We start from the raw sequence: 18695 nt of genomic DNA on the forward strand, positions 1-18695 counted from the left end.
CCACTGTGAGATACAGTGGGGTCTTGACTTGAGAACTTAATCCGTATTTTAAGGTGGTTCTCAAGTCAAAAAGTCTGTAGGTCAAGTCTCCATTGACCTACAGTGCATTGAAAACTGATTAATCCCGTAACAGGCGGTTTTTGTTCCATTTTGGTTTTTTTCTGGTCTGTAAGTCAATTCTCAGGCTGCAAGTCAAACCTAAATTTTGCGGCCAGAGAAGTCTGTAATTCAAAAAGTCTGTAAATCAAGCCGTCTGTAAGTCAAGGGTCCACTGTATAGGAAGCTGGACTAGATGGGCCCTTGGCCTGATCCAGCAGAGCTCTTCTCATGTTTTTATGTTTATGTTAGGTAGGGCTTACTGATTCATTGGTTCCACTTTAGTAAAGATTAAATCATTAGTCTTTTAAAATATATTTTTTGGGGGAGCCTCTAAGTGGTGGGCAACGTGTGACTATCCAGAAGTTCTTGTATATCCCGGAAATTCTCACTTCTAGCTATAATAGTTAGAACTCATGGAAGTTGCAGGCAATGTATCTGGATACCTGTACTTTGGCCATCCTTGTTTTATAATCTTAGAACTGTAGAGGTGGAAGGGACCCTATGAATCATCAAGTCCAACCCTTGTTATGGAGGCATGGTGAGAATCAAACTCCTAGCCACTGGCTCTGTAGCTAGTGACCTAAACCACTGAGCAGTTATGTGCATATACACCCGAGTGGGGGATTTTTTAAAAATAGATTGCTGTACCTTACTGTTTTGAATGTGTTTTGGAGTTGCTTATGTTTTTTGTGTGGTATTTGTTTGCTCCTTTTTAGTATTTGCATACTCACTGTTGTTAGCTTTAATATTGTCTCTTAATGACGTGGGCTGCCTTGGGTCCTTTTAAGGAGAAAGACAGGGTAAAAACAAACAAATAATTAACCAACCACCTGGAGTATCATTATTTCTTTGCTAGGGAGGGGAAAAAGAAACTTCAAAGCTGCCAAATTCTGTCCAGTAATAAGGTAGCTTTCCTATCTCATGTTTCGGTATACAATATTAACCACCATGCTGGCTATTAAGCAGTACTCATGACTTTCATTAGGTCTAGCCATCATTCATTAACTTTACAGCTTTAGGGCTACTGACAGCAAAGACTTGCTCTTCTGCCTTTAGAAGCCCAAGAGCCAAAATCTAGCAGGCATTTTTAGACAGGAAAATGAGTAGATGTTGTCAATAAAAAATAAGGGGAAAAAAACTACCAAAAAGAAATGAATACGGTAGAAAGTAAAATTACACCTATTCTGTATTTTTATGTTGTGTCCAAATTACAAGGTCAGGTTCCTTTAAAAACAGCTAGCAGCTTGGGAAAATGTTGCTATGAAGAGAGGGAAAACTGCATAGTATTAAACAGGATCGGCTTGGGTGTGACAATGAACTGTGGTGTAGTGTTATAGTCTCAAGCCTAACAAACAAGCCCTCCTTTTACGGTGTTGTAGGGAAGAGAGAGAGAAAAAGCCTTGGCTTTTACTTTTAGTTAACTGCAGTTTGAATTCAAAACCATGATTTGCAGTTGGCTTATTAAACCATAATCAGGAATAACCCGAGTTTAGTTTTCAATTTGAGCTTGGCAAGGTTAATTATGAACTACAACTCCCAGAATCCTCCAGTAAGTGTGGAGATGTCGAGAAATATAGTTTTTAAAAAGGACTGCTAAAGCTTTTTTAAAAAAATACATAACACAAAACTGCAGTTAGCTAAATATGGGGTGGGGGGGGATTTGTAATCTCCATGTGGCATCTGTAAGACAAGAAAACTGATAAGCCCTAAATTTGTTCATACAACCCTGGTTCAGCTGAACCAGCCCATGTGAGTATTAATGAGATTACCCTTTGTAAGACAAACAGAGAGACAATTACTCTACTAAGACTGCCCGTCCTATGCAAACACTCCTCAGAGTAAGGACCACTAAGAACAGTGGGCTCACTTCTGAATAACAAAAGAGAGGCTCATTGTGCATTGCTTTGATCCTAAATACTGAGTAGCTTTGAGTTCTACAGTATGTGGCATTTCTTTCCCATAGGCTTGGTAACTGGAGCTGTTTTGTTTTTTAATTTGAACTTAAAGCAGTAAAGATGCAGTAAAGTGCAAAAACATTGCCCTACAAGCAATTCGGTTTGCCACCTGACACTTTTAGCCTTAATGTGGTTACCCACTTTCCTTCCTGTTACGTTAAAGCTCCTTATAGCTTAGCACCGTATACTTTTGTGTAGAAATAAGCATTGCTGAGTTCAGGAGGCTTCCCTCTAAAGAAATGTGTGTGTAACTGTAATCCTGAGAACAATTAGTCACTTCCTGTTAACGAGGCCTGCCTCTTATGAGAGCTCTTCCCTGCACTTCCTGAATGTGTCTGTTATTTAAAGCTGTGAGCATGCAGCGTTCACCTTAGGCTCATAATTGGTAAGTGGCATCTTCTTTCTATTTACAGTACAGTATAAGACTTAGAACATGGCAGATCAGTTATAATTTGTCTCTGACATAGATAGTGTATATTGTGCTGTGTTTGTTCTGGATGAAAACTGAGCTTTAGATGTAATTTGATATTGAAAGGGATATCCAAGTTATGCTAGTGTCGTAATTTTCACTGGAGAAAGTCCTTCCTGCTCTTACAACTCTTTCTGTAATATTACTTAGGGTGACCAGAGGAAACTTTAGTAGTTGTTCAGGAGAGGAAATTTTGGTAGGTTCTAAACTTAAATGTACAGGAACTATTGTTTTTTATCTGGTCACCCTTTTGTTACTTTGGTGTTATTGGTTACACTTATATACCATGTTTCTTCAGAGGAAACAGTGTTCTTAGTCTTAATCTTAGTCTATTAATCTGAATAATTTATTTTATAGATAAGGAATTTGTAAGGTTCCTTTATGGTTTTTATATTCTGTGGAGACTTAACCAAAATCAACATTATAGTTTTAGAAATTCATATTTAAAGGTAAGAATGAAGTTTTAAAGAAGTGTACAACCCCCCTTTAAAAAAAAAGCCTAGTGCCTAGGTGGTTCGTTATCTAGTGTTTCTCAAGTAGTTCCAAAGGTGAAGTCTTCAGTTATTCCTTCATGATATGCAAGTATGGTATATATTTTTACACAAGCACTCTGTTTGAGCTTTCTGCAGCTTCGGCACTGACTAATAAAAGCAATGTGAAATGGCATCATACACTAGTTTTTACTATTCTTTCTGTGGAATAGGAACTAAACGTATGCAATTAGTAAATAACTTCCAGAAATTCTGTTACCATTCAGGTGGATTATAAATGTTTGTATGGGTAGGAAACAAACACAAGGTGCTGCCTTACGACAGGCTAAATGTTTTTAGTTTTCCTTCTTGCTCACTACTGACTACTGTGTTTCCCTGAAAATAAGACAGGGTCTTATATTAATTTTGCTCCAAAAATGCATTAGGGCTTATTTTTGGGAAATGTTTTATTTTTTTCATGTACTGTACAACAGTCTACATTTATTCAAATAGTCATGCCATCTTCTGGTTGCTGCACAATGGTGGAGGGTGGGGTTTCACTTAATAGGGCTTATTCTTGGGGGTAGGGCTTATATTACGAGCATCCTGAAAAATCATTACTAGGGCTTATTTTCAGGTTAGGTTTTATATTTGGAGAAAGAGGGTACAACGAGATCCAGGGTTTCATACCAGAGTCCTCCTTAGCCCTTCTTGGAAATGCCAGGGCCTCAGAGTGGGCCTTCTGTTTCCTACCATTGACTCTTTGCCTGCCTCCTGTGAAACAACTGGAGGAAGTTCTCAAATCTTGAGCAATCTTGTTTCCTCTCAGAAATGCAGCTTCTGATAAGTAACTACTTCAGTTAGGAATAAGAACACTTACAGCTAAGGACACAAGTATTTGCCTTACTTTGTGTGAGGAGGAATCTTAAGGCTACATCAGAGGAGGTGAAAACACCTTTCTATGAGATTTGTGCAATAAACTATGCTTAATCCACACTGATGTAAACAGAACTGGGAAAAACCTATATGGGCTGTGTGTTGTTGGCATTTATTCACTTTTCCTGTGATGAGCATTTACCTTATTTTCAAACACTTCAGCAAAGCTACAGCTTCCATTAATATAGAGAACAGAAATACTATACTGTGCATGGGCTCCCAGTGTTGTGCAGGGGATAGAGTGATGGACTAGGACAACAGGATTTGAATCCCTGCTCAACCATGGAAACCGACTGGAAGTGTAGAACTGGTAAAACCACTCTTTAAATATTTCACTTACCTTGAAAACTCTGTTAGGGTCACTATAAGTCAATTCTGGTTTGACAGTAGGTAAGCAGAAGAACAATATGCATGGACATAGACATAACAAATGTGTATATGCATGAGAGCTATAAACTATCAGAAGATTTGTGAGAGAGGGAAACAAAAGCTCACCACTACCCCCCATTGAGTTGGTGTTAAGTAAAGGAAAGCCTTCATTACAATTCGCACCTTATAACAGCCAGGGAAAGTGTGTATGCTGTAAATATTTACATTGGATCTTTGCACCTGACTGTAAGTATTGAAGGTAGCTTACAATGAGAGATGGGGATGAATATAAAAATGGATCGGCTTAGGTAGGCTAAGGGCATCCAGGCTGCCCCTTGCAAAGATGGCAGCTGCAGCTTCCCTATTCTAAATGAAGCCACAGCCGCCATCTTTGTAAAGGGCAGCCAGTCTCCCTTTTTGCATGTTGTGAGAGGCCAGGAGGAGACCTTGGCAGCGCGATTAAGGTAAGGGGGTGTTGGTGGGGGTGGGGGAGGGCTAAGATAGAGAAAGGAAGGGGGTGGGGGAGGCTGTGGGTTTGGTGGCTGTGGGAGAGGTAGCTGCCTTTCCGCCGCCAATCAGCTGATCGGTGGCTGGTAGGCAGAATGGTGTTTTCTTGTTGTTTTTTAAGATAAAGGGGTGTCAGCGGGGGTGGAGGGCATGGCAGGGGTGTTTTTTTTTAAAAAATAAACGCCCGCAAGAATTGATGAATATATTTGTTATTTGTCGCTTTGTGGGAGCAACTTTGTGCTTCGTGAGTCATCAACTTTTGACAACTCACAGAGCGGGACGACTCGCCAAAATGGCGAGTCGTCCCCATCTCTACTTACAATACAAGAAAACAAAATCTAGGGGTGCCTCAGACTTTTGTTAGATCAATACAACATTACAAATGGACATTTCTTAGTTCCATAAATGTTTTTTTCAGGTGTAAATCTCAAAAAGAGGCAGCGCAGCAGCAACAACAAAAAGGCCACATGTAATGGCCATTACTATATTCTTAAAGCAGGCCTAACTTTTTGCTTGCTTGGTGAAAAAGGAAATGTTTCAGTCCATCGGTATACAGTCTCCCTTCTCCCTGTAAAGAAGCTGTGTGAGAAAATTAATAGGGGAAGGGTGTTTTATTTTTTTAAAATTAGAAGTAGGTGGTAATAGAAATGTACAGTGCTCCAGCTATTGCTCTCTAAAATTTCTTCAGGGGCTATGTGGGGAATGCCTCCCTCCCTGCCTGCCATAGGCTTCAGCTCCAAGGCTACGATTATCTTCTCAGGCAGCTTTTGATTTTTCCTAGAGGGTGGTGGTGGTTGAAACAGTCAGGGATTATTGAACTGGTTGCTTTCACAGAACTTGGACGTGACCGTTGCTCCTCCAACTGCTGATCTCCCAAGGTTCTGCAAGAGCTACAAGGAAAAGTAGCCTCATTGGTACCAAAAGAGAATTGGGATCAAGGTTAGGTTTAGCACCCCACATCTTGGGCTCTGGAAGTGGGGGGAGGCCCAACCCTTTGGGCACATGGGTAAGGTAATCTGCAGATCACCAGGGGACCCAGGGTTGGGAACCACTGCCCTACAACCATGTTTCAGTCAGCCCTGTTGCTGCTGCTGTCTTTGCTCGCCATCAATCAGAATTGACTTGATGGCACCTGGTTATTATTATTTCTCTTTTGTATGTGGGCCCAGGTTATTCTAACAAATAGTTAAGGACCAGTGCAATTGAAACCACTATGCTGTTTAATGTTACAATATATTAACATCTGTTGACCCAAATCCTCTTGCCTAGTTACAGTACAACAGGAGTGTATAATATAGTGAAACTTTTGTACCCAAATTGCCATAAGCTAAGGTAGACATTATTTGTTGCATACAGTGGGGTCTTGATTTGAGAACTTAATCCGTATTGGAAGGCGGTTCTCAAGTCAAAAAGTCTGTAAGTCCAGTCTCCATTGACCTACAGTGCATTGAAAACCGATTAATCCCGTAACAGGCCGTTTTTGTTCCATTTTGGTTTTTTTTTCTGGTCTGTAAATCAAATCTCAGTCTGCAAGTCAAACCTAAATTTTGCGGCCAGAGAAGTCTGTAACTCAAAAAGTCTGTAAGTCAAGCCGTCTGTAAGTCAAGGGTCCACTGTATTGAGTTGTGAGATACAGTGCGTGAGTGCTAATGTCTGTAGCAATTTGTTAATTTGAGATAATTTGCTGCCTAAGGTTACTCTATATGCATAGCCACACAAGACGATTTTGGCTTTGTGGTTCAAATCAATCTGGCGGTACTGATCTCGGGGACCATCTTGGAATCATTGGGACTGAAAACCTGTTTTGACACCATAAATATAAACATAGAAAGCATTTGTCTTATTCTTTTAGTCTGAGGTAGTTAGGTAAGCTATGACTTGGTGCTTGATGAGAAACAGCAACTAACCTGTAAATAGGATACAGTAGCTAGTTTAGCATAGACTTCTTTTTAAAAAAGAATTGGATGGTGTTGGCAGTGGGCTCTTCCAGTTAAGAACAAACCATGAAATTGCACTTGGATCAAGTAGGACTTGAAAGATAAGAAATGTTGTAACCATACCATTGTATGAACTTTATACTTCGGAGTCTCTGATGACCTTGCTGTTCTTTGATAAATGGGTGAAAGGGGCATCCTGTACTCCAGGATTGTGAACAGTTCTTCAATGGGGTAACAAGCCTGTAATTTATGTGTTTAAGGGTAAAAGCCACAGTCCACTGAGTATTGTGCAATAAGTAAAAAGTGCAGACAATGAAAACTGTTAAAACTGACATATTGCTTGGCGAGTGTTTGAAGGAATGTTCTTGGAGTTGTGATGTATATGAATGTCTTATTTCTAACACTTCCACTAACCTAATGGAAGGTATGGTATCCATGGGAGTGACCTTATCTGACCACCTCCTGGGTGGTGGGAGAGGAAATTATGTGAGTGGGCCAGAGAGGGCTCCAAGGGGTCTGGTACCCCTTTGGCAAAGTATATGCACAATTATGTGAAGCCTTCTATTGAGCTGAAGTGTTGGTCTATCTTTACAGCCAGAATAGTGAAATGGATAGAGTGTCAGACTAGGCTTAAGAGACCTGAGTTCAAATCTCCATTTAGTCATGGAAATTCAGTGGGGAATGGTAATGATAAATCACTCCTTGGAACATCTCCTAAAAACTCTATTAGGGTTACCATTAAATAGGAAGTGATTCGTTAGCACTTAGCAGTAACAGTAATATATCATTATTACATACTGTGAAATTTTGATCAGGCTGCTTCTCTATATAGTCACCACATGTATCCAGGCACATATTGCTATGCTTTATTTTATAAAGCAAAGCATTGTACCACTGTATGTTTTCCACAGTTGTGATCTCTCTGGGCTTTGTGCTTTACAAACAACAGAGATGAGGAACCTCTGGGCATCCAGGTGTTTTAGAGTACAACTCCATAGTTTCTTTCATGCAGACTGGAGTGTTTAAATGTCAGAAAAGTCTAAAACGTAATGGAGGGCAGGTAGGAGCAAAGGAACTCCATTCCTGATATAATGATTATAAAGCTGAGAATGGATTGGAGCATGCGTGCCTATGCATTATTAGCTTGTCTTGCATGTGTGACAGTAGTGATAGCACCAAATATCTACTTTTTTGTGGATTCTTTGCGGCAGAGGAAATGTAAACAGCTCCTGTGAAGAACACAGATCACCTAGACAACACAGATATACATTAAGTACAAATGTGTTCTGCAGGGTTTGAGAGCCTTCTCCTGGTCTAAGCTGTTCAATGTCCTCATTTGCAGTATCTCTGAACTGTAGTTGGACATAACGTGGAGAAGCATTGTTTTGGTATTGGTGCTGTGTAGCTAGCTCATCTCTGCTTGTATTTTTTGTAGTAGTTGCCCTCTCCTGTTGTTACTTAGCTTTTAATTCTGTCTTTTATGAACATGGTGGTGTTCTGTTCTTAGTACTAAGGATAGTACTAATTGACAACTGCCTCCCTGTGTGTGGATGTTAAGTCTGATGGATTCAGTTGGTTTCTTAAGGGTGGCCAACATGGGGCACTTGAGGTGATGTTGAATTGCAAGTCCCATTATTCTTCACTGTTGGCTGTGCTGGCTGGGACTGATGGAAGTTGTAATCCAACAATAGTAGGAAAATCGCAATCTATTCAAACATTCTCAAATTAGTGTGGCATTTGTAGGAAACTTGGTATTTTCCACAATCGGTTGTGGAGCTTGAGACATATAGTGGCTAACTCTTCAGTTACTTAGAGTCAAACAGGACCTTTGGATAGTTAAAGTTCACATGATAAAATCAGCAAAGGCAGTAATAATGGCTGCCTTTCCCAAGATAACTTCCGTTTTGCAGATCTTGAAAAGACACTTGTACTGTTTCATTACACCTTTTATTACACCCTTTGCACATATGGACTCATTTCTACACTGCTAAATTGCCCAATTAAAATTACACAACTGTTAAATTTTAATCCTAAAATTATCTCCAGAATATTGAATTGAATTAATTAAACTATCAGAGTTATTATGAGTGTTGAAGACTATACTTTACCACTGCTTTTGTGTCCTCCTGTAATCAAGGTGGGTATCCGGTACCGGGCATACGGACTGGTTGTATTCAGAAATGGAGGGTTAAATCTTTCTGCTTTCCCCCATCCTAGTGAATGCCATCATACAACCAGCTAGAACAGCAGTGAGCAAAGATGGCCTAATGTTGTTGAACTGTCACTCTCACCAGCCTAGCCAGCATAGCCAATCATGAAGGATTGTGGCATTTTCATTCCAAAGGCATATGTAAAGTCATAATTGCCTGTCCCTGTTCTAGAGTCTCATTGGAGTGTCTATAGATCCCTTCCCCACACCACCTAGGCTCTATGATACCCATAGCATATTAACTTTCTTCCTATTTGTCTCTTCATTTTTGCTTTTGTGACATTGTGGCTGATGACGATAGGTTATTTTGAAAGCTGGTATGCCCTTCCATGTCCTTTTGATTAATTAATAAACTAATACAAGTTTTGGAGTCTTTCTTATGGTCAGTGTGGCTTGTCTGCTTTCTATAAAACTAGTGTGTTAAAAGGAAGAAAACCATTTTCCTGAAAAACAAGTAATGAGTCTATTTTTAGATAGCCAAATGCTAGTCTGTTGGAAGCAACTTGTTTGGAAACAGAGGAAGTGGGAGCCATTTGACGTATACAGTTTTATCTCTTCTCACAAAAGAGATAAAATAAGATCCTCACCTAAAATAAGATCCATAAAAGGGGCAAATAGCAGATCTCTTGTGATTCCCTTGAGTGCTAAGAATGTGCCGACTGCTGAAATGGCTCTTGCTTCCAAGTACAGTGTATGTACTTTGAAATCAGATCAGACTCACAGATCACTGTGATTTCCTGTGAAAGTTAAGAATTCCCTTTTCTGCTTCTAGACAGAAAAATGAATGAACATTTTGTTTGGGCTTTGAATAGAAGAACATTCTGAATCTCACAGATTTCTCTGTGATGGAAAGAACTTGAGAGTTAAACAATTCACATGTAGGAGAAAGCAAAGAGACAGATCTTGTCATCTAGATGTATAAGTTACTGAGTGCTGCGTAGATATTCAGGTGTGCCTGTGGGACTGAATTTGTTTGTGATAAATCTTTAAACAGCAGGCAAGTAAAATGTGATCCTGCCCATACTGGGAATGTTTGCTGGATTTGACCAGGTGTAGATGTTTAACATTAAGAATTTCAGTCCGTCAGAGCATACTTATATTAGTGAAATATTTTGGAACATGTGGCAGTGTTATTTAAATCAATTTAAAGTCAGGTGGTGTTTGAATCACTGTGCACGTTCCATGGGACAACTTTTAATCCAGTGTTAAGTCTTGCTTACTGCAACTTGCTTGCCAGCTGCTAAATGCGTAGCTAGCAGCGGTGGTGGCATCAGGAGGAAGAGGAGAAAAGTGAGCCTGTAAGTGTACCTGCCTGCCAAATCCAGCTGGAGCACAGGAAAGGGAATGCTGACTGCTGGCCAAGCCTAAATCGCCATGGCCCTCCAACCTTGCTTCCTTTTCTCCACTCACAGTGCGTTACGGCAGGCAAACTGTGTCATTCCACACATAGCATAGCACTTAGTACTTGACACTGCTGGTGCAATGTGGTCATTGTCAGGGCACTACCTCCACTTCCCTTTCCCGTTTCTTGAGTTCAGCCTACATCCTCTAGTAAAAGTTGCACCAAGCCAGCCCTTCCATGGCCTACACCACTTGATGGTCTGAGCAACAGGCAATTACAGCGGTTTATCCTCCTAGTTTCAATAACTTAACAGCATTTTAAGAAGAGAGATTAAAATAGAAAAAAAAATTCAAAATGACAGATCTGTCCATCTGTGCTTGAGCACAGTTATTTTGAGCTGGCTGGGATTGGTCCAGACGATGATTTCTGTGCGCTTTAAGAAGCCCCCCCACCTTACATACTTAAATCTGTCAACTCTTGCTTGTCAAGGGAAATCTTAAAGGGTTGTAGAAGAAATAAATTTGCAAGGCTTTAAAAACAGCTCCAATTAATTACTTACTGTGGTGTTAACTTACACTTTCACATCTACCTTAGTCTTCTTTAATATCTGCATGTGGGCACTTAAAATTTGTGCAAGCAGTATGTCTGGGATTACAATTAGCATCCTGTAAGCAAGTAGTGTTGCCCTTTATTCTACTTCTAATTTACATTTCTTCAAAGATGGACTTAAACTGTGCAGTATTATGACCAGGACCTAACAGAGTGCATTGACATCCTGCTGGTAAAAGAAATTTGACCAACAACTCTGGGAGGAGGCAAACCTCCTTCCTATTGCAGTTCACTCCACTCTTCCTGCTTGTTCTGGGGGATAGCAAACTTTTCAGAGCAGAGTACTGAGTGATATCAAGGGCTAGAGGTGGCTGGGGTGAGAAGGAGAACATCCTATTGAGTATATAAAGATGTGTGGTAATGGGAGTGACCCTCCTCCTGGATCAACTGACAGAACTGCTTCTAATAATGGATGTAAACCATTAGATTCTGACCTGTGAACTCACTCTGACATTGTCTGAATGTAGTAGTGCATGTGTCTAAGATGGGGGAGGGGAAGACTCATGTGAACAGCTTAAATGTGGTGTACGTTCTATGATAGTCTTAAGATTTGCATCAGGTAGGGAACTAATAGTGACAGTACAGTCAGATGCTCAGATGCTTGAAGTTGCAAAGGAGCCCTCCTCTTTTCCACCAAATAAGGATATAGACTCTATATTCTGTGCTCTTATCATGGTCATCCATCTGATTCCTTTTTTTCCCTCAGTCAGTTTCCCATTTTAACATATATTTTCCTTTGACAATTACTCTGGGATATATACTGGATAGAGTGTCAGACTAGGACTCAGGAGACCTGGGTTCAAATGCTACTAAGCCATAGAAATTCACTGGGGGTTGATAACAGTAAACAGCCCCTTGAACATCTCACATGCTTTGAATACTTTTTTTGGGTTGCTGAAAGTCAGTCGTGACTTGATGATGCATAACATACACAATTAGACTGATGGTTGCTTTGCAGCAGTCTTCATGTGTCCACCAATTTAAATACAATGTGGTTGAGGGAAAAGCCACAGATAGATAGACTGACTGACTGATTTAACTTTTAGACCACCCACCTGGTCAAATGGTCACTCTGGGCAGTGTGTAGCCCTGAGATAGTATTGGCTTAGTTGAACAATAAGATGTCATCATGCCACTGGAAAGTAATTTTATTGCAGTGTATAGAAAACGTAATTCATGTCCATTGCTTTTTGGTCCTCCTATTTTAGGCTTTATTGGTCCAGCAGTACTGATCCATCAGGATGATTTGGATACTTCAGCTCTTGCTTTCACCGCTCCCAACACCTGCTGTGATTGGTCTTCTTACTTTTGGAACAACTGTCTTCTTATGGCTGATAACCAAACCAAAACCAGTTGCACCACCTGTTGACTTGAACAAGCAGTCAATTGGCACTGAGGTAAAAACAAAACACTAAGAGATGAATGGATGTTGTTGTATAGTCGTTAAGTCGTGTCCAACTCTTCATGATCTCATGGACCAGAGCACGCTAGGCCCACCTGTCTTCCACTGCCTCCTGGAGTTGGGTCAAATTCATATTGGTTGCTTCAACAACACTGTCTTTATGGTCCAGCTCTCACTCTACTAGAAAAACCATAGCTTTGACTATGTGGACCCTTGTTGGCAAGGTGATGTCATTGTTTTTAAGATGCTGTCAAGGTTTGTCATTGTTTTCCTCCCAAGAAGCAGGCGTCTTTTAATTTCGTGGCTGCTGTCTCCATCTGCAGTGATCATGGAGCGCAAGAAGGTAAAATCTGTCACTGCCTCCATATCTTCCCCATCTATTTGCCAGGGGGTGATGGGGCCAGTGGCCATGATCTTAGTTTTTTTGATGTTGAGACTCAGACCATTTTTGTGCTCTCCTCTTTCACCCACATGAAGAGGTTCTTTAATTCCTCCTCACTTTCTGCCACCAGAGTGGTATCATCTTCATATCTGAGGTTGTTGATATTTCATCCGGCAATCTTAATTCCGGTTTAGGATTCATCCAGTCCTGCCTTTCGCATGATGTATTCTGCATATAAGTTAAATAAGGAGGGGGACAATATACAGTCTTGTTGTGCTCCTTTCCCAATTTGGAACCAATCAGTTGTTCCATATCCAGTTGTAACTGTTGCTTCCTGTCCCACATAAAGATTTCTCAGGAGATAGATAAAGTGGTCAGGCACTCCCATTTCTTTAACTTGCCATAGTTTGTTGTGGTCGACACAATTAAAGGCTCTTGCACAGTCCATGAAGCAGAAGTAGAAGTTTTTTTTCCTGGAACTCTCTGGCTTTCTCCATAATCCAGCGCATGTTAGCAATTTGGTCTCTATTTCCTCTGCCCCTTCAAAATCCAGCTTGTACTTCTGGGAGTTCTTGGTCCACATACTGCTGAAGCCTACCTTGGAGGATTTTGAGCATAACCTTGCTAGCATGTGAAGTGAGTGCTATTGTACGGTAGTTGGAGTATTCTTTGGCACTGCCCTTCTTTGGGATTGGGATGTAGACTGATCTTTTCCAATCATCTGGCCACTCCTGAGTTTTCCAAGCTTGCTGGCATATTGAATGTAGCACCTTAACAGCATCATCTTTTAAGATTTTAAATAGTTCAGCTGGAATGCCATCACCTCCATTGGCCTTGTTGTTAGCCATGCTTTCTAAGGCCCACTTGACTTCACTCTCCAGGATGGTCAGCAACCACACTATCTGGGTTGTCTGGGACATCCAGATCTTTCAGGTATAATCTCTCTGGGTATTCTTACCATCTCTTGATGTCCTCTGTTTCTATTAGATCCCTGCCCTTTTTGTCCTTTATCACAAAATGTCCTTTGCACATAATGTTCCTTTAACATCTCCAATTTTCTTGAACAGATCTCTGGTTTTTCCCTTTCGATTATTTTCCTCTATATCTTTGCACTGTTCATTTAAGAAAGCCCTCTTGTCTCTCTTTGCTATTCTCTGGAAATCTGCATTCCATTTTCTGTAACTTTCCCTCTCTCCCTTGAATTTTGTGCATCTTTCTTGAATTTCCTTTTCTTTGGGATGGTTTTTGTTGCTGCCTTCTGTACGATGTTACAAGTCTCCATCCATAGTTCTTCAGGCACTCTGTCCACCAAATCGAGTTTCTTAAATCTGTTCTTCACTTCTTAAAGGATGTGGTTTAGATTATATCTGACTAGCCCAGTGGTTTTTCCTACTTTCTTCAGTTTAAGCTTGAGTTTTACTATAGGAAGCTGATGATCAGAGCCACAGTCAGCTCCAGGTCTTGTTTTTGATGACTGTATAGAGCTTCTCCAGCTTTGGCTGCATAGAACATAATCAGTCTGATTTTGGTATTGCCCATCTGGTGATGTCCATGTGTAGAGTTGCCTCTTGTGTTATTGGAAAAGAGTATTTGTGATGACCAGCTTGTTCTCTTGACAAAACTCTGTTAGCCTTTGCCCTGCTTTGTTTTGAATTCCAAGACCAATTTACCTGTTGTTCCTTTTATCTCTTGACTCCCTACTTTAGCATTCCAATCCCCTAGAATGAGAAGAACATCTTTCTTTGGTGTCAGTTCTAGAAGGTGTTGTAAGTCTTCATAGAATTGGTCAATTTCAGCCTCTTCAGCATTGGTGGTTTGTGCATAAACTTGGATTACTGTGATGTTGAAAGGTCTGCCTTGGATTTATCTTGAAATCATTCTATCTTTTTTGAGATTGTATCTCAGTACAGTTTTTCCCACTCTTTTGTTGACTATGAGGGCTACTCCATTTCTTCTATGGGATTCTTGCCCACAATAGTAGATATGATAATTGTTAGAATTGAATTTGCCAATTTCTGTCCATTTCAGTTCAATGACGCCCAGGATGTCAATGCTTATTCTTGCCATCTCCTGTTTAACCACATCCAGCTTACCATGGTTCATAGATCTTACATTCCAGGTTCCTATGCAGTATTTTTCTTTGCAGCATTGGATTTTCCTTTCCCTTCCAGGCATGTCCACAGCTAAGCATCCTTTCGGCTTTGGCCCAACCACTTCATTAGCTCTGGAGGTACTCGTACTTGTCCTCCACTCTTCCTCAGCAGCATGTTGGATGCCTTCTGACCTGAGGGGCCCATCTTCCAGCATCATATCTTTTAGCCTTTTGTTTTTGTTCATGGAGTTTTCTTGGCAAAGATACTGGAGTGGCTTGCCAGTTCCTACTGCAGGTGGATCACGTTTAGTCAGAACTCTCCACTATGACTTGTTCGTCTTCAGTGTCCCTGCATATCGTAGCTCATAGCTTCTCTGAATTACTCATGCCCCTTTGCCATGACAAGGCAGCAATCTGTGAAGGGGCGATAAATGGATAGGTTGCAATAAATGAATGGCTAAGCCTAGTTATCATTAGATGCCAATTCTACTGTTGCTTTCAGTCTCTCTAAGGGAGCCTAGAGACACTCCAAATAAAGTGTTGATGTTTGTTTGACTTCTATGCTATCCAACTGGCTGCAAGGCCACTCTGGCTGGTTTACAACACAATAAAACAATAACACATTGAAATATGTTGAGCATAATGGTTGTACAAAATCAAAATTAAAGTCAAAATCAAAATATTTATTTATTTATTTATTCCATTTATACCCCGCCTATCTGGTCATATTGACCACTCTAGGCGTGGTACAGCATAAATTGTAAATAAGCAAAATAACATCAATATCAACATAAATATCTCAAATTTAAAAGGCAGGATGGTGGAGCTGAAATAAACACTGAGATTGCTATTGTGCTATTATGATGTAATCTCTGGAAAATCCTGTCTGAAAATCCATGTCTTCAGGGCTTGTTTGAAGGTTCCTGGAGGAGGGTCAGGCAGATTTTTGGCAGGAGGTTGTTAGCCCATCACTACTTGTACTGCTAGCATCTCACAAATGGGTGAAACTTCATTGATGTTTGCAAATGTTGTATGAGAAGAATGTCTGCAATATAGATACAGCACCAAAGCTTCAGTGTGACCTGGTTGTTGCAGTTTGGAGAAGCATTATCCACACAGCTGCTATTTCACCTGTATAATTTCTGCACATAGGGAGGAGCTAGAAGAAGCGCACTTGTAACTGATGGCAAGCTTCTTACTTACTACTTTGAGGATGCGAAGACCTTGTATGAAACTTTCCAAAGAGGACGTTATGTATCTGGTAAGCAGGGGTTTTATTCTGAGAAGTATGACAACCTAAAAGTGACTGTCATCATTGTCCATGGAGAGGGAGAGCCTTTTCCTTTTAAAGATGCCTGTGAATGCAGTGTGGGAGGGCTCTTGGCACCTTTCTAGGAACGTGGTTTTCACAGTTCAGTGCTTGAAATGGCATGATGTAACTTCTTTAGTGTTCACAAAGTTGTGTGAGAAGATTGCCTACTGTATAGATGTCGTCTTGTTTGCATTTTTGAGTTGTAATCTGTAGCCACAATTGGAGGAGGATGAATGAATGAATGAACTTTCATGAACAAGAAAGCATTTCTGCACAAAGCTGTCTAAATTTCTTTAATGCCACTTTAGCCTCCTGTCTGAAGTATCAGACATTTCATCTTCCTTATCTTTTCAGAAAACAGTTTGTGCCTCGTAGAGGGAGAGCCACAAAACCACCTTGAACACACTAATTTTGATTGCATTTTGTAACTAAGCAGGTTGGGATCTGGTTATTGCATAAATAGGAAACACCAGGGAGTACCAAAGATAGAAGTGTTAGGAAAGACTCCTGGTTGAATTCATGGAGGACTGCTGTACATCAGAGTTGAAATGGTGGACTAGATGGACCAATGGTGCATCTCACTGTAATGCACTTTCCTATGTTACAGAGTCGTCTTTGGAATGATGACACATACCTTGCTTTCTTATCATTTGCATTACTGTAATGAACTCTACATGAGAACACCCTTGAAGGTGGTTTGAAAACTTCAGTTGTAGAGATGGGGATATTCGTATCCGATTAAGAATACAAATATCCCTATCCCAGCTGCAATTGATACAGGTCTCATCTCCGGAACCGGCCTGTCCATTCATGTGTCGCCATGTGTTTCACTCTTCCTGCCAATCGTGGAAATAGCTCCTCCACCTCCCTGCTCGGCTGGCCACTCCAGGCAGGGGTGGGATGATGAATCTCCCCACATGGCTGCTGAGTGGCCAGCCAAGCAGGGAGACAGAGGAGCCACTTCCATAATTGGTGGGAAGAGCAGGACACTGGTGGCGTGTGAGTGAATGGGCCAGTTCCAGGGGCTGAACCCACATTAGTTGTACCTGGGACCAGGATATTGATATTTGTACACAAATACTAATGCCCCACCTCTATTTAGCTGCTCAAAAAGGCTGCAGTCAAATTGTTAACTGGAGCTAGTTACAGAGAACATATAGTTCCTCCGTTTCAACACTGGCTGCCAGTCTGTTTCTAGGCACACTTCAAAGTGCTAGTTTTGACCTATAGGTTTCTAAATGGATCCACATCTGAAAGACCACATCTTGCTATATGAGCCTGCCATATATCATCACAGGAGGCTTTTCTCTCAGTCTGACCACACTCGCTGGTGCATTTTGTGAGGATGTGAGAGAGGGCATTTGTTATTGCTACTCCCAAGCTGTGGAGCTCTTACCAGGAGGCCAAGCTAGCCCCATCTTAACTTTTCTCCCACCAGCAGGCAAAGACTTTTCTCTTCAGGCAGGCTTTTTCCCAGTTCCTGGTTGCCCAGGAAGAGAATTTAAAAAATGGGGCTGCGATCTCTCTTTATTTTTTAATATACTTTTAAAATTGTTTCAAACCATTGTAGTTTTAATTAGGATATTGGTTTAATCACTTTTTAATATTGCAATAATTGTATTTTTAAGCTTTCAGTATTGTCTGTTTTAAAACTGCAAGTTTTCTTGGGTTTTCTTAGGAAGAAAAGCAGGGCACAAATAAAAAATTAAAAACGAATGGAATATTCATGGTTTCCATTTTTTTCCCTCCTAGAAAATGGCCCTTGTTTAGGTTATCGAAAACCAAAGCAACCTTACCAGTGGCTATCTTATCAACAGGTTGGTTATAGAAAATAGATTTGGACGAATAGCCAAAAATCTTTCCAGATGGCAGTGAAGCTGACTATTTCTTGGCTTTCTAGGTGCTGGACAGAGCTGAATACCTAGGATCAGGTCTCATACACAAAGGATGCAAACCTTCATCAGAGCAATTCATTGGCATCTTTGCCCAGAACAGACCAGAGGTAGGTTATGGAAAGTTGGGTTCAGGGTGTAGTTGTAATGATAACATGCCTGATTTGATATACTTGTGATCACTACAATATTCGGGAGAAACAGAATTATTTGTCCATTCATATTATATTCATGGGGAACTGGCTTTGCCTGCAGTACTTACCTAGTCAATGTTAGGGGAAAATATCTGAGCAGCACTTAACAGTATTTTAATTTTTCAACTAAAATATATGAATGGCGCAACTCTCTGGATGGTTTATATGGTAATATTTAATTGTCTTGTCTGTTCTCATCACTATAAAAGTTCCTATGCATAGGTCCTGAAAGGCCTTGAGAGTTTGTAGACTTAGATCTTCCAAAGTGAACAGTAAATACTTATAACTTGAATGTGAGGATTACCAGACTTGTTTTAAAAAATAGTATTCAATATATATCGACACACAACGCTGAACTACTTTTCCATGTTTTATTTTGCAGTGGATAATCTCTGAATATGCCTGCTACACTTACTCAATGGTTGCAGTTCCCCTTTACGACACCCTGGGCCCTGAGGCAATTGTGTACATTGTTAACAAAGGTAAACTTTTTGGTATTTGATAACAACAACAACAAAT

The 18695-nt window shown here is 40.5% G+C and overlaps 1 protein-coding gene across 4 annotated transcripts in view; it reads left to right on the forward strand.

The window, feature by feature from the left end:
- Nucleotides 1-18695, forward strand: part of ACSL5 (acyl-CoA synthetase long chain family member 5) — a 36331-nt gene that overhangs the window by 2301 nt on the left and 15335 nt on the right. For 3 of the 4 annotated variants that reach the window (XM_020779857.3, XM_020779855.3, XM_072995545.2), the window contains exons 2-6: nt 12111-12299; nt 15931-16039; nt 17843-17907; nt 17991-18092; nt 18559-18658. In XM_020779857.3, coding sequence (XP_020635516.3) covers nt 12144-12299; nt 15931-16039; nt 17843-17907; nt 17991-18092; nt 18559-18658 — 532 coding nt within the window. In that variant the 5' untranslated portion in view covers nt 12111-12143. Of the gene's footprint in view, nt 1-2305; nt 2440-12110; nt 12300-15930; nt 16040-17842; nt 17908-17990; nt 18093-18558; nt 18659-18695 lie in introns of those variants that run through there. The other variant, XM_020779856.3, reaches the window with a different exon arrangement.

This window comes from Pogona vitticeps, chromosome 3 (assembly GCF_051106095.1).
Source record: "Pogona vitticeps strain Pit_001003342236 chromosome 3, PviZW2.1, whole genome shotgun sequence".
Lineage (NCBI taxonomy): Eukaryota > Metazoa > Chordata > Lepidosauria > Squamata > Agamidae > Pogona > Pogona vitticeps.